This window comes from Bombina bombina, chromosome 5 (genome assembly GCF_027579735.1).
Source record: "Bombina bombina isolate aBomBom1 chromosome 5, aBomBom1.pri, whole genome shotgun sequence".
Lineage (NCBI taxonomy): Eukaryota > Metazoa > Chordata > Amphibia > Anura > Bombinatoridae > Bombina > Bombina bombina.
In genome coordinates this window covers 465,775,778-465,791,953 of record NC_069503.1, presented here as the reverse complement: position 1 = coordinate 465,791,953, position 16,176 = coordinate 465,775,778, and the positions used below count along the sequence as shown (strand labels likewise).

At 37.4% G+C, this 16,176-nt stretch overlaps 1 protein-coding gene across 1 annotated transcript in view; it reads right to left on the bottom strand.

Annotated features, from left to right (window-relative positions):
• The window catches only part of ULK4 (unc-51 like kinase 4), a 1,503,227-nt gene that overhangs the window by 666,673 nt on the left and 820,378 nt on the right, over positions 1 to 16,176 (bottom strand). Inside the window, exons 26-27 of the mRNA XM_053714343.1 lie at positions 15,781 to 15,832; positions 15,579 to 15,673 (exon numbers count right to left, since the gene is read on the bottom strand). Of these exons, the coding sequence (XP_053570318.1) occupies positions 15,579 to 15,673; positions 15,781 to 15,832 (147 nt within the window). The remainder of the gene's footprint in view (positions 1 to 15,578; positions 15,674 to 15,780; positions 15,833 to 16,176) is intronic.

The window sequence follows — 16,176 nt, the reverse complement described above, 5'->3', positions numbered from 1 at the left end:
CCCTTCACTGTCTTCCTTTAGCCTCCATAACTAAGCACAAAATCCTGACTCTGGCATTCAAGGCCCTCAATATAACTGCTTTACCCTATATCTCAGACCTCAACTCCAAATACTCTCCCTCCCATCCCCTTCACTCTGCTCATGACCTCCTGCTCTCCTTATCTCTTGCTAGCTTCTCACATTCCCGTACACAGGACTTCTCCAAAATGGCCCCTATTTTGTAGAACTCTCTGTCCCGCTCCACAAGACTCTCCCCTAGTTTTCAAAGTTTCAAGCACGTCTTAAAGACTCTACTGTTCAGGGATGCATACAAAATACACTAACCCTTCTTACCTCCGTTTCTCTGCTCCTTTTATCATCCCCTTGACCCCCCTTAGCATGCAAGCCTACAAAAGTGCACCCTTGGCACACCATGCCTATGCATATTATAACTTATAATAATAATAACACCCATGTACCACACACATTTCAAACATTTTGCTTTACTTCGATTAGTAGTAGAAACAAAAAAAAACTACAAATCCACAATATTAAGTTTATAGTAGGAAACATAAAAAATACTTAACACAAAAGTCACATAGTCACGTAAGAATGCATAATGATTTTGATACATGAAATTGTATCCTTTTCATTAGTTTTCATATCCCAATATGATGTGTCCAGCTGACCCAAACACTGATATTATTTGCTTCCTTCATCTGTTTTTTCCAGACATTTACTGCAAAGTCTCCATAAACTAACCACTTCTCTCTGCAATAGCATATTATCCTCTGATCCTACCCCTAATGCTGATTTTCCTCTTTTTCAAAGGTGAAAGCTCTGTCTTCTTTCAAGTTAATTTACCCCGTCTCTTATGCTCTTCCGTAAATACTACACTCTCTCCATACTATCCTATGTCCAACTTCTATACCATTCAATAAAACATTATTCCTATTTCTAAACAAAATATCTAGATAACTGACACGCTGGGATAGGAAAATGTATCTCATTCCCATGTCTCGTACACAAATACACTTCTAACTATTCATTGGCACAGATGGAATTTGAACTTGTTCAAAATACATTTATAATTTTGGAATATAAAACTCATATAGGCAAATTTTAATCCAGGTGAAAAGCTTATCAGCATTTTCCAAACTATATTCTTCATAAATCTCTATAGGATTTTTTAAATAAATCAATTATCTGATAAGCAGTTCAATGAATAAGACTACACACAATAGATTAAACCTTTTTCTAACTATGGAAAATTACACAATGTTAATGTATGAGGATATATTTTTGAACTTTCAAAAAATTCCATTAAGATAAATAAATATATATATATATATATATATGTCAGGGTTCAGCCTGGAATTGAACCTGGGACCTGTCTCTATTTCTGCAGCTGTTATTTCCCAGCCTGTTGTGTTACCACTATGCCACCAGACGGCTTGATCACAGTAAAGGAATATTGTGTTTTTCTGTTTGCTGCAACTTTGGCTCTCTGGCTCCACCTGCTTGCCAGCTGAAAGAAATCATTTAATCAGCAGCCTGCCTTTATCTGGGAGCTTTGTTTGCAATTTGGGGCTTTCACATTAAGAGTGATACTCTGAAACACTCTCTGCTCCTGTTTCCTGTGAGAAATACAGTTATCTTGGATTTCCTGGTTCCTGACTTCTGTTTCAATTACTGACTTCTCTTCTGGATAATTCCTTGGTACTGTGTTTCATTTTTTGGACTGAATTCCTGGCAATTGAACTTGCCTAAAACTTTATTTCCTAAGGACTGATTCAGGTACTTTTGCTTGCTTGTTTCCTGATACTACAAAGTTCCAATTGCAGTCTATGCAAATATCCTGTTTGTTTCTACAAAGTACCAGTTTGCAGTTTTTACAAGTTTCCTTAAAGTACCAGTTCTACAGCATATGCAAGTATCCTGCTTGTTATTACAAAGCTCTGCCTTCATGAGTGTAATTACACATTCCAGTCTTCAGCATATGCAAGTATCCTGTCTGTTATACAAGCTCTGTTTTCCTGCCTGATTCTACTCAGCTCCAGTTCTACAGCATATGCAAGTATCCTGCTTGTTATTACAAAACTCTGCTTTCCTGCGTGTAATTTCACTGTTCCAGTCTAGAGCATATGCAAGTATCCTGCCTGTTATTATAAAGAACTGTATTCCTGCCTAATACAACAACTTATAGACTTTGTCTTATCTAATTGCATATCTCTGCATTGCTTTATCCTATAAATAAAACCATCTCCTTTATTTCCTAAAACCTTGTACCTGTTTAATTATGCCTAAAAGGAAAGACTCACGCAGACAAAACACAACATTAACCCCAAAACCTGACACCTCTGCACAACAGCTCCTTACTCCTGAACCTGCTCCCTTGCAGAGTATGACTATATATATATATATATATATATATATATATATATATATATATATATATATATATATATATAAATATATAACATAATTTATGTAAGAACTTACCTGATAAATTCATTTCTTTCATATTAGCAAGAGTCCATGAGCTAGTGACGTATGGGATATACATTCCTACCAGGAGGGGCAAAGTTTCCAAAACCTCAAAATGCCTACAAATACACCCCTCACCACACCCACAATTCAGTTTAACGAATAGCCAAGAAGTGGGGTGATAAAAAAGTGCGAAAGCATATAAAATAAGGAATTGGAATAATTGTGCTTTACACAAAAATCATAACCACCCCAAAAAGGGGCGGGCCTCATGGACTCTTGCTAATATGAAAGAAATGAATTTATCAGGTAAGTTCTTACATAAATTATGTTTTCTTTCATGTAATTAGCAAGAGTCCATGAGCTAGTGACGTATGGGATAATGATTACCCAAGATGTGGATCTTTCCACGCAAGAGTCACTAGAGAGGGAGGGATAAAATAAAGACAGCCAATTCCTGCTGAAAATAATCCACACCCAAAATAAAGTTTAATGAAAAACATAAGCAGAAGATTCAAACTGAAACCGCTGCCTGAAGTACTTTTCTACCAAAAACTGCTTCAGAAGAAGAAAATACATCAAAATGGTAGAATTTAGTAAAAGTATGCAAAGAGGACCAAGTTGCTGCTTTGCAAATCTGATCAATCGAAGCTTCATTCCTAAACGCCCAGGAAGTAGAAACTGACCTAGTAGAATGAGCTGTAATCCTTTGAGGCGGAGATTTACCCGACTCAACATAGGCAAGATGAATTAAAGATTTCAACCAAGATGCCAAAGAAATGGCAGAAGCTTTCTGGCCTTTTCTAGAACCAGAAAAGATAACAAATAGACTAGAAGTCTTTCGGAAAGACTTAGTAGCTTCAACATAATATTTCAAAGATCTAACAACATCCAAAGAATGCAATGATTTCTCCTTAGAATTCTTAGGATTAGGACATAATGAAGGAACCACAATTTCCCTACTAATGTTGTTAGAATTCACAACTTTAGGTAAAAATTCAAAAGAAGTTCGCAACACTGCCTTATCCTGATGAAAAATCAGAAAAGGAGACTCACAAGAAAGAGCAGATAATTCAGAAACTCTTCTGGCAGAAGAGATTGCCAAAAGGAACAAAACTTTCCAAGAAAGTAATTTAATGTCCAATGAATGCATAGGTTCAAACGGAGGAGCTTGAAGAGCCCCCAGAACCAAATTCAAACTCCAAGGAGGAGAAATTGACTTAATGACAGGTTTTATACAAACCAAAGCTTGTACAAAACAATGAATATCAGGAAGATTAGCAATCTTTCTGTGAAAAAGAACAGAAAGAGCAGAGATTTGTCCTTTCAAAGAACTTGCGGATAAACCTTTATCTAAACCATCCTGAAGAAACTGAAAAATTCTCGGAATTCTAAAAGAATGCCAAGAAAAATGATGAGAAAGACACCAAGAAATATAAGTCTTCCAGACTCTATAATATATCTCTCTGGATACAGATTTACGAGCCTGTAACATAGTATTAATCCCAGAGTCAGAGAAACCTCTTTGACCAAGAATCAAGCGTTCAATCTCCATACCTTTAAATTTAAGGATTTGAGATCCTGATGGAAAAAAGGACCTTGCGACAGAAGGTCTGGTCGTAGCGGAAGAGTCCACGGATGGCAAGAGGCCATCCGGACAAGATCCGCATACCAAAACCTGTGAGGCCATGCCGGAGCTACCAGCAGAACAAACGAGCATTCCTTCAGAATCTTGGAGATTACTCTTGGAAGAAGAACTAGAGGCGGAAAGATATAAGCAGGATGATACTTCCAAGGAAGTGATAATGCATCCACTGCTTCCGCCTGAGGATCCCGGGATCTGGACAGATACCTGGGAAGTTTCTTGTTTAGATGAGACGCCATCAGATCTATTTCTGGAAGCTCCCACATTTGAACAATCTGAAGAAATACCTCTGGGTGAAGAGACCATTCGCCCGGATGCAACGTTTGGCGACTGAGATAATCCGCTTCCCAATTGTCTATACCTGGGATATGAACCGCAGAGATTAGACAGGAGCTGGATTCCGCCCAAACCAGAATTTGAGATACTTCTTTCATAGCCAGAGGACTGTGAGTCCCTCCTTGATGATTGATGTATGCCACAGTAGTGACATTGTCTGTCTGAAAACAAATGAACAATTCTCTCTTCAGAAGAGGCCAAGACTGAAGAGCTCTGAAAATTGCACGGAGTTCCAAAATATTGATCGGTAATCTCACCTCCTGAGATTCCCAAACTCCTTGTGCCGTCAGAGATCCCCACACAGCTCCCCAACCTGTGAGACTTGCATCTGTTGAAATTACAGTCCAGGTCGGAAGCACAAAAGAAGCCCCCTGAATTAAATGATGGTGATCTGTCCACCACGTTAGAGAGTGTCGTACAATCGGTTTTAAAGATATTAATTGAGATATCTTTGTGTAATCCTTGCACCATTGATTCAGCATACAGAGCTGAAGAGGTCGCATGTGAAAACGAGCAAAGGGGATCGCGTCCGATGCAGCAGTCATAAGACCTAGAATTTCCATGCATAAGGCTACCGAAGGGAATGATTGTGACTGAAGGTTTCGACAAGCTGAAATCAATTTTAGACGTCTCTTGTCTGTTAAAGACAGAGTCATGGACACTGAATCTATCTGGAAACCCAGAAAGGTTACCCTTGTCTGAGGAATCAATGAACTTTTTGGTGAATTGATCCTCCAACCATGATCTTGAAGAAACAACACAAGTCGATTCGTATGAGATTCTGCTAAATGTAAAGACTGAGCAAGTACCAAGATATCGTCCAAATAAGGAAATACCACAATACCCTGTTCTCTGATTACAGACAGAAGGGCACCGAGAACCTTTGTAAAAATTCTTGGAGCTGTAGCTAGGCCAAACGGCAGAGCCACAAACTGGTAATGCTTGTCCAGAAAAGAGAATCTCAGGAACTGATAATGATCTGGATGAATCGGAATATGCAGATATGCATCCTGTAAATCTATTGTGGACATAAAATGCCCTTGCTGAACAAAAGGCAAGATAGTCCTTACAGTTACCATTTTGAACGTTGGTATCCTTACATAACGATTCAATATTTTAGATCCAGAACTGGTCTGAAGGAATTCTCCTTCTTTGGTACAATGAAGAGATTTGAATAAAACCCCATCCCCTGTTCCAGAACTGGAACTGGCATAATTACTCCAGCCAACTCTAGATCTGAAACACAATCCAGAAATGCTTGAGCTTTCACTGGATTTACTGGGACACGGGAAAGAAAAAATCTCTTTGCAGGAGGTCTCATCTTGAAACCAATTCTGTACCCTTCTGAAACAATGTTCTGAATCCAAAGATTGTGAACAGAATTGATCCAAATTTCTTTGAAAAAACGTAACCTGCCCCCTACCAGCTGAGCTGGAATGAGGGCCACACCTTCATGTGGACTTAGAAGCAGGCTTTGCCTTTCTAGAAGGCTTGGATTTATTCCAGACTGGAGATGGTTTCCAAACTGAAACTGCTCCTGAGGATGAAGGATCAGGCTTTTGTTCTTTGTTGAAACGAAAGGAACGAAAACGATTATTAGCCCTGTTTTTACCCTTAGATTTTTTATCCTGTGGTAAAAAAGTTCCTTTCCCACCAGTAACAGTTGAGATAATGGAATCCAACTGAGAACCAAATAATTTGTTACCCTGGAAAGAAATGGAAAGTAGAGTTGATTTAGAAGCCATATCAGCATTCCAAGTTTTAAGCCATAAAGCTCTTCTAGCTAAAATAGCTAGAGACATAAACCTGACATCAACTCTGATAATATCAAAAATGGCATCACAGATAAAATTATTAGCATGCTGAAGAAGAATAATAATATTATGAGAATCATGATCTGTTACTTGTTGTGCTAAAGTCTCCAACCAAAAAGTTGAAGCTGCAGCAACATCAGCCAAAGATATAGCAGGTCTAAGAAGATTACCTGAACACAGATAAGCTTTTCTTAGAAAGGATTCAATTTTCCTATCTAAAGGATCTTTAAACGAAGTACCATCTGACGTAGGAATAGTAGTACGTTTAGCAAGGGTAGAAATAGCCCCATCGACTTTAGGGATTTTGTCCCAAAATTCTAATCTGTCAGACGGCACAGGATATAATTGCTTAAAACGTTTAGAAGGAGTAAATGAATTACCCAATTTACCCCATTCTCTGGAAATTACTTCAGAAATAGCATTAGGAACAGGAAAAACTTCTGGAATAACCACAGGAGATTTAAATACCTTATCTAAACGTTTAGAATTAGTATCAAGAGGACCAGAATCCTCTATTTCTAAAGCAATTAGTACTTCTTTAAGTAAAGAACGAATAAATTCCATTTTAAATAAATATGAAGATTTATCAGCATCAATCTCTGAGACAGAATCCTCTGAACCAGAAGAGTCATCAGAATCAGAATGATGATGTTCATTTAAAAATTCATCTGTAGAGAGAGAAGTTTTAAAAGATTTTTTATGTTTACTAGAAGGAGAAATAACAGACATAGCCTTCTTGATGGATTCAGAAACAAAATCTCTTATGTTATCAGGAACATTCTGCACCTTAGATGTTGAGGGAACTGCAACAGGCAATGGTACATTACTAAAGGAAATATTATCTGCTTTAACAAGTTTGTCATGACAATTAATACAAACAACAGCCGGAGGAATAGCTACCAAAAGTTTACAGCAGGAGGCGCATTAACAAAATACTGAGCACGCAACAGCAAGCAGTAGCACGTGTAAAAGTACATGAATCCTCAGGGAGCCATACTGAAAAATACGCCAGGCTAATCTCTTAAAAGTAAGAAAGAAGAGGAGGGCAAGAGGTATTTTCATATCTTTATTTTATATCGTATATAAAATTATGGCATCAAGGAAAAGCATACAAAAACCAAAATTAGCAAAAATGCAGGCAAGGGAGACCCCTGTTAGCTCCTTTTTCACACCCACAGACAAGCAGAGATCACCGATACTACAAGACTCGAGGGGGCAAAGATCCCCAGCACAATCAGTGGGAGAAGACACTTCACAAGAGACGGAACTCACTACTCAGGTGCCATTAGCATTATTGTCCTCTTTACCTTCAAAGCAAGATATTGCTGACATAGTGAGGGCCTGCATGAGGGAAGAAATGGCGGAGATAAAACAAGATATTCATGCATTAGGCTTCAGGGTAGAGGCCTTAGAAGACCAATCAGGCTCAGTTACTGAGGAGATTACAGATATGCAGGATCAATTGAATGCACAAATGTCAACTATAGAGGAATTGAACGACAAATTAGAGGACCTCGAAAATAGAGGCCGAAGGAAAAATATTCGTATTCGGGGTATCCCTGAGTCTGTGCTCCCCAAGGACTTTTACACATACTTTGCTGCACTATTTACTCATTTGAAAGGGGCGCCGCCAGCTATAGACATCCAGTGGGTCAGAGCCCACCGAGCACTAAGGCCCAAACCCCCAGACACGGCACCACCTAGGGATGTCATCATGAAATTCAAAAACTTTCTAGAAAAAGAGGAAATCCTTATGCTATCTAGGAAAAATCAGCCTGTAAGGTTCAGAGGGACAGTATTGCAATTTTATGCGGACCTTGCAACAAGGACTTTACAGAGGAGAAAAGAACTGGCACCTTTGACTAAGATGCTCCGCGATAAAAAAATATTATACAGGTGGGGGTTCCCATTCCAGCTCTATGTCCTACAAGATCACAAACGTCTAACCTGCAGATGTCCCTGGATTTTGCAGTGCTTTAAACTTAGACCCTCCGGAACTTACAACATTGGACAATCAACAACCATCCATGATGCGAGGGGAAAAAAGACCACAATCAGACCTATGGAAACAAGTTCCCAAAGGACACTCCAAAAAATGACTGTCTATGTATTCATATTACAGAAAAACAAATATGTATGACTGGCGGATACAGCCAATAAATGGCGAAGTGAAGAGACTGCTCTCACAGGATGTGATGGAACAACTTCTGCAAACAGAAAATAACCATTGCGCACCCTCTAACGCTTCTGAGGAACATGAGCTTCACATTTCTAATTCCACACCGCACGAATCGGCATATGTAGATATCCCACAGGCACACTGTGCACCTCAACAGATTAGCCTCAATGACTGGATGAATGCTTCCTTCACTGATGAAACATATTTTATTGATTGCTGCTACGTTTTCATTAACAACGTACCAGATAAACACTGGAAAGAATTTATGAGACGTATCAATCTTACAGATATTGAGATTGGCGAATGTAGTCACTACCAAGGTCTAAGAGAACAAAAGTATCAGATGCTAAATACCTGGAGAAACAAATACGGCACAAAGGCAACAATACAAAAGTTACTCCAACCTCTTCATGACATGCAACAAAGAAGATGTGTTGAAACTATTGAAAACACCTTAAGGGATTTTAACCAATCAGAATAGTAAAGGGCAGGCTCACTCTCAAAAACTGTGCCTACACATTCTTCTGATTTATTAACCTGATAAACCAATCAAGATTGTCAACATTTATTTCGAAGAAGAATAAAGATAACAACAACGCGTTGCTTGATGTCCAGTACAGATTGAAAAATAGAGATTATTTGCCTGGACTGAAGTCACATGACATTTAGTTTCATTTAATACAGTGTTTTGCTTTTATTACTTTATTATTGGGGTGATAAGGTTTATGGGCAGAAGTGGGACGTCATGCTGGAGGAGGGGTTAGTTGTTTTTTGAGGTCAGGTGACATGTATGATTGATTGTGGAGGGAGAAGTTTGAGTTTAACTGACTATAATGCTTTAATAAAAGTACCAGTGTTACTGGGTCATGGTTGTTGATTTTTACCAGCCATAAGGTTGTGGTACTATTTATTATTTAGTGACCCACATATAGTGCACTGTCACTATATATATATATATATATATATATATATATATATATATATATATGGATAGTGTGGGGGTAGTACTGTAGGGAGTAAGTCCCTACAAAACCTAGTTAGCGCAGGAAGTGGAGTGAGTTACAGGGTAGGTAGGGGATTCAGTAGTGGCAGCCGTTAATCTCAAAGAAAGGGGGGATGTCCTGGGATATCCCTCCAGTGGGAAAATTGGAGATTGAGGAGTTACGAGAAAAGCGCCTCTATAAGAATCTATTCCCACATTCCCTGTATAGGTTAGTATACAAACAAATCTGTTTAGTGTTGAAAATGTACAAGATTGGAATATATACTGTATAGAATTCCAACTGATGATACAATGTTATATTATGGTAATCACTAATTGTAGTTGGTACACTCAATAGTGTGTGTTCACATATGTTCCATATGTGTGTTGCCAAAGTTAATAATAATGATGGAAGTAGTAATAAAGGTAGTCCAGCCACAAAAAAAAAAAAAAAAAAAAAGTTTACAGCAGATACACTTAGCTTTGGTAGTTCCAGCACTAGACAGCGATTTTCCTGAAGTATCTTCTGACTCAGATGCAACGTGAGACATCTTGCAATATGTAAGAGAAAAAACAACATATAAAGCAAAATTGATCAAATTCCTTAAATGACAGTTTCAGGAATGGGAAAAAATGCCAATAAACAAGCTTCTAGTAACCAGAAGCAAAGAAAAAATGAGACTGAAATAATGTGGAGACAAAAGCGACGCCCATATTTTTTGGCGCCAAATAATACGCCCACATTGTTTGGCGCCTAAATGCTTTTTGGCGCCAAAAATGACGCCACATCCGGAACGCCGACATTTTTGGCGCAAAAGGACGTCAAAAAATGACGCAACTTCCAGCGACACGTATGACGCCGGAAACAGAAAAGATTTTTTGCGCCAAAAAAGTCCGCGCCAAGAATGACGCAATAAAATGAAGCATTTTCAGCCCCCGCGAGCCTAACAGCCCACAGGGAAAAAAAAGTCAAATTTTTAAGGTAAGAAAAAATGATTGATTCAAATGCATTATCCCAAATATGAAACTGACTGTCTGAAAATAAGGAATGTTGAACATTCTGAGTCAAGGCAAATAAATGTTTGAATACATATATTTAGAACTTTATAAATAAAGTGCCCAACCATAGCTTAGAGTGTCACAGAAAATAAGATTTACTTACCCCAGGACACTCATCTACATGTTTGTAGAAAGCCAAACCAGTACTGAAACGAAAATCAGCAGAGGTAATGGTATATAAATAAGAGTATATCGTCGATCTGAAAAGGGAGGTAAGAGATGAATCTCTACGACCGATAACAGAGAACCTATGAAATAGACCCCGTAGAAGGAGATCACTGCATTCAAATAGGCAATACTCTCCTCACATCCCTCTGACATTCACTGCACGCTGAGAGGAAAACCGGGCTCCAACTTGCTGCGGAGCGCATATCAACGTAGAATCTAGCACAAACTTACTTCACCACCTCCATAGGAGGCAAAGTTTGTAAAACTGAATTGTGGGTATGGTGAGGGGTGTATTTGTAGGCATTTTGAGGTTTGGGAAACTTTGCCCCTCCTGGTAGGAATGTATATCCCATACGTCACTAGCTCATGGACTCTTGCTAATTACATGAAAGAAATATTTGATTCAAGTACATTATCCAAAATATGAAACTGACTGTCTGAAAATAAGGAATGTTGAACATCCTGAGTCAAGGCAAATAAATGTTTGAATACATATATTTAGAACTTTATTAAAAAAGTGCCCAACCATAGCTTAGAGTGTCACAGAAAATAAGACTTACTTACCCCAGGACACTCATCTACATGTTTGTAGAAAGCCAAACCAGTACTGAAACAAAAATCAGCAGAGGTAATGGTATATATAAGAGTATATCGTCGATCTGAAAAGGGAGGTAAGAAATGAATCTCTACGACCGATAACAGAAAACCTATGAAATAGACCCCGTAGAAGGAGATCATTGAATTCAAACAGGCAATACTCTCCTCACATCCCTCTGACATTCACTGCACGCTGAGAGGAAAACCGGGCTCCAACCTGCTGTGGAGCGCATATCAACGTAGAATCTAGCACAAACTTACTTCACCACCTCCATAGGAGGCAAAGTTTGTAAAACTGAATTGTGGGTGTGGTGAGGGGTGTATTTATAGGCATTTTAAGGTTTGGGAAACTTTGCCCCTCCTGGTAGGAATGTATATCCCATACGTCACTAGCTCATGGACTCTTGCTAATTACATGAAAGAAATATATATATATATATATATATATATATATATATATATATATATATTCTGGGAAAATATAATATATTATAATTTTTACAATAAATGACTGTGTATTTTATACTTCATACAACATCAAAAGCCTCACATAAAGCTAATGACTACAACCTTGTAAATATATCCTTAGCTGTTGGGTCAAACTAAGATACAAGTCTCTACTCAGGTAAAAGACTCTACTATTAACATTTTCTTTGTTCTTTATAAAAAAAAAATAGGGCCATTACTGTCTGAGAGGTGCCATTGATTTACTTCTACAAATTTAAAAAAAACTTTCACAAGGTGGAACTCATTATAGCCACTGACAAAAAATTGTTTCCAACTATGCTGCTATTTTATAAAGCAACCAAGATAAAGAGAAACTCTAGAATAAAAATTGTGTTTAAACCACATTTAAACACTGTTTTAAAGGCTCATAACTTGCAACAACCAAATTAATTGTAAATTGTGATTATATGATGCAGCACTTACATGAAAAAGATTTGTTCAGTAGCTTTACAGGGTGAAATAAGAATACGGTTTTTGTATGTTGTGCTATAAAAGTATTCATCCACAAAAAATATTTAATGGATCTGCTTCAAATTTGACTGTAATACAGGTTGACCATTTTTTAAGGAAAGTAAAGTAAAAAAAATCTGTTCAGCAGTTTTTAGTTTTTTAATGTGCAAGATTTATGTATAACATGCTGCTCCCAATAGCATACTTATTTGTAATCTATACAATTGATAGCATAATCCAAGGAGCTGACCATATGGTCTGCTGCTACAATGAAGTGCTCCAAGGAAATTAAAATAACCCTATGACACACAGTACCCCCTACAGACATAAAGGTCTCAAACTAGTAAAAAAAAAAAAAAAAGTGAGGTTTAATAAAATAATTAACCCACTAGGAGTTTTCAGAACTTGAAGGGATATGAAACCAGAAAAAAATAGTTTCATGATTTAGAAAGAGCATGCAATTTTAAACAGCTTTCCAATGTAATTATAGTATCTAATTAGCTTCATTCTCTTTATGTCCTTTGTTGAAAAGTATCTAGATAGGCTCAGTAGCTGCTTATTTGTGGCAGCACATAGATGCGTTGTGTGATTGGCTGACCCACGTGCATTTCTATTTATTCAACAAAGGATATCTAAAGAATGAAGCAAATTAAATAATAGAAGTAAATAATTGTATTCTCTGTCTGAAAGAAAAAATCTGGGTTTAATGTCCCTTTAGCCCTTACCCCAGATGAAATCCTTGTAATAATGGGGTTACATTTAATAAGTAAACTAAGCTTCTAGTAATATTGACCCCAAAGACACCTAACACATTCCAATAAAATATATGTTTAATGTTAAATACCTCACATTGCAGCGCCCTGCTCCAAGCTGCTTACCAGAAACACAATACCAGAAATGCGGGAGACCCGGCTAATAGAATTAAACTATCCGACCGCAAAGCTTGATTTGCCACAGGATACACAGTGGAGTGTGGGTTATTTTTAAAATAGGACTTTAATTCAAATAATATAAGAAGCATACGGATATGGTAAGGACATGTTGCAGAACAGTCATTGTGGTGCTTAATCTTAGACACTATCTATCCCTCAAAGACACCTAACACATTCCAATAAATTATAGCAATAAAGTAAAGAGAGAAAAACGTCCCCAGCAGATCACCCGGGCGAGGCTGAAAAAGGATTCCACAATCCAGGAGGATGGTTTGGATAGAACAAAAAAAGTGCAGGAAGGAAAAAGAAATGGGCCTGTAAAACAATGAGTAGGCGACCTCCAGACAGACTCGAACATAGTCGAGAAGAAACAGATAGCATACAAAACAGGTATCAGCTTGACACAAGCGAGCATAACCTGTAGAATGTCTCCGGTTTAATACAGTAAAGAGGTAAAGACAGTATACATATGAGTACTGAGAAAATGCACATGATTCTTCAAATAGAGCAGCAATTTTAAACAAATTTCCAATTTACTTCCATTATTTGGACGTTTGGAGTCACCACCTCCTACTGAGCGTGTGCAAGAATTCACAGAATATATGTATAGGCATTTGTGATTAGCTGATGGCTGTCACAATCTACTACTCATTTAAAGGGACAGTCAACACCAGAATTTTTGTTGTTTAAAAAGATAGATAATCCCTTTATTACCCATTCCCCAGTTTTGCAAAACCAACACTGTTATATTAATACACTTTTTACTTCTGTGACTAACTTGTATCTAAGCATCTTCTGACCGCCCCTAATCACATGACTTTTAGTTGTTATCTATTGACTTGCATTTTAGCCAATTAGTGCAGTGTCTGCCACTAGCCACGGGCGTGCTCACAATGCTATCTATATGGCCTACATGAGCTTGCTCTCCCCTGCTGTGAAAAGTAAATAAAATAGAGGCGGCCTTCAAGGGCTTAGAAATTATCATATGAGCCTCCCTAGGTTTGCTTTCAACTAGAATACCAAGAGAACAAAGCAAAATTGTTGATTAAAGTAAATTGGAAAGTTGTTTAAAATTACATGCCCTATTTGAAAAATGAAAGGTTTTTTTGGACTTGACTGTCCCTTTAAAGTTCAGGCTAAGTGCCATTGCATTGTCATTTTTATCATGCATTTGTTAATTATGGTATTATTTTGCATCAAGTATTTTGTGAGTACGTACCTATGGATAAACAGACAAATAAGTACATCCACTACAAAGTATTAGGTTGCATTTCCTATGCACTTCCAAGATCTCCAACTACAGGTTACCAAAGTCATAGATAGATGCCATATCTCATGCAATTCCCATAAGTGCATACAGTGCAGAGATCAGCATGTACTTGAACAACATAGAAGAACAGGGACCACTTAAAGGGACATAAAAGTATAAAAATAAAATGCATGTACAAGCATTTTATTATTGCACTATTGCTTGCAAGTGTATTAACCCCTGCAAAGTACCAGAGTAACAATGCACTACTGGACCTTGTTGAACACATCTGGTGAGCCAATGATTAGGCAAACGAGGGGAGCCACCAAACAGCAGCTTGTTCCATGTAGTGCACTGCTCCTCCTGATTCTACTTAGATATGCTTTTCAACAAGGTATATCAAGAGAACGAAGACTATTTAATAATAGAAGTAAAATTGCATGTCTAAAAAATTGTTTCTCAACTGCAGTTCTCAAGTACCCCCACAAGAGGCCAGGTGTTCATTCTAGCTGAACCAGTGCACAGATGAAATATCAGCTGATCGGTGAGAGCAGGTTAGTAACCATGGTTACTGATCATCTTATTACTTCACCTGTGCACCGGTTCAGTTATAATGAAAACCTGGCCTGTTGGGGGTACTTGAGGACTGCAGTTGAGAAACACTGGTCTAAACCATACAAGTTGAATTTTGATGTTAATATCCTTTTAAATGTTTTTCATAATCTGAAAATATCAGATTTTTTTTTACATAGTGGGGCATGTTATAATCCACCAATAAAACTGTTAGCCTCTATCCTACAGTCCAGTAGTATTGCACATACATGTAATTCCTGTAAACTTCCAAATCAAATTGAATGACAATTTGAATCTTTTATTTCATGCAAATATTAATTGTTCAAATAGTGCTCTTTTATATGCAAAATAGATTTATTTATCTTTTTTAGAATGCAGTGTCCATTTCAGCCCTGCATTTATAAATACAAAAAAACTTAGCTTTCAACATGAAAAAGAAATGGTCTTAGCATCACCTCTGGTTGTCACGTTCAATCTGTATGTGTAATTATAGCTTTAAAACATTTTGGTTAGCTAAACAGTTTTAGGCAGGACCATAAAAGCTACTGATTATTTGGAAGTTACAAAAGATTTTGGCCAACAAGAAGAGAAAAGAGTGTTTCATGTGCTGCCAAGACTTACTGGGGAGCGGTGAAGTGTCAACAAGACTGGATGTTGGGTTACTGCTTCCAACGTTGATAGAGCTGTCCTGATCAGTTCATTTGATGCAGCTTGACCTGGGCACAGCACAAAGCCATTGCAGTTTATAAAACGCATTGGTGACTCAATTAACCTTTGTTCTAGAAATTCTTTCAAGTTGTGGATTGCCCTGAAATTTACTTACCGACGGCTCTTTCCAAATTAGTTTCACCAGCATCTACAGATTTAATATGATTCTGTGGAAAAATACAAAATGTAACACTAAATATTAAAAAGAATATGAACTTCAGTTTTAAATAGTTTATTTTTTCCCCATAAGCAATTACAGTATCTTGGATACCACATATTAAAAGCTTTATGTATTATTTGTTTCTTTTAAAAGATAAAAAAGGTTAAAATAATGTGTGCATGTGGATATGTTATAGAAGATGGACAGAATGTGAATCATTGGATTACTGAAACTTTACTGTTATTTATTTATAACACTTGTAACAAAGCTCCCTCAAAGTAAAATAGCTACACAACCTCAAAATCAGAGGTTGAATCTAAAGTTAAAATCAGAATTAAAGGGATATAAAAG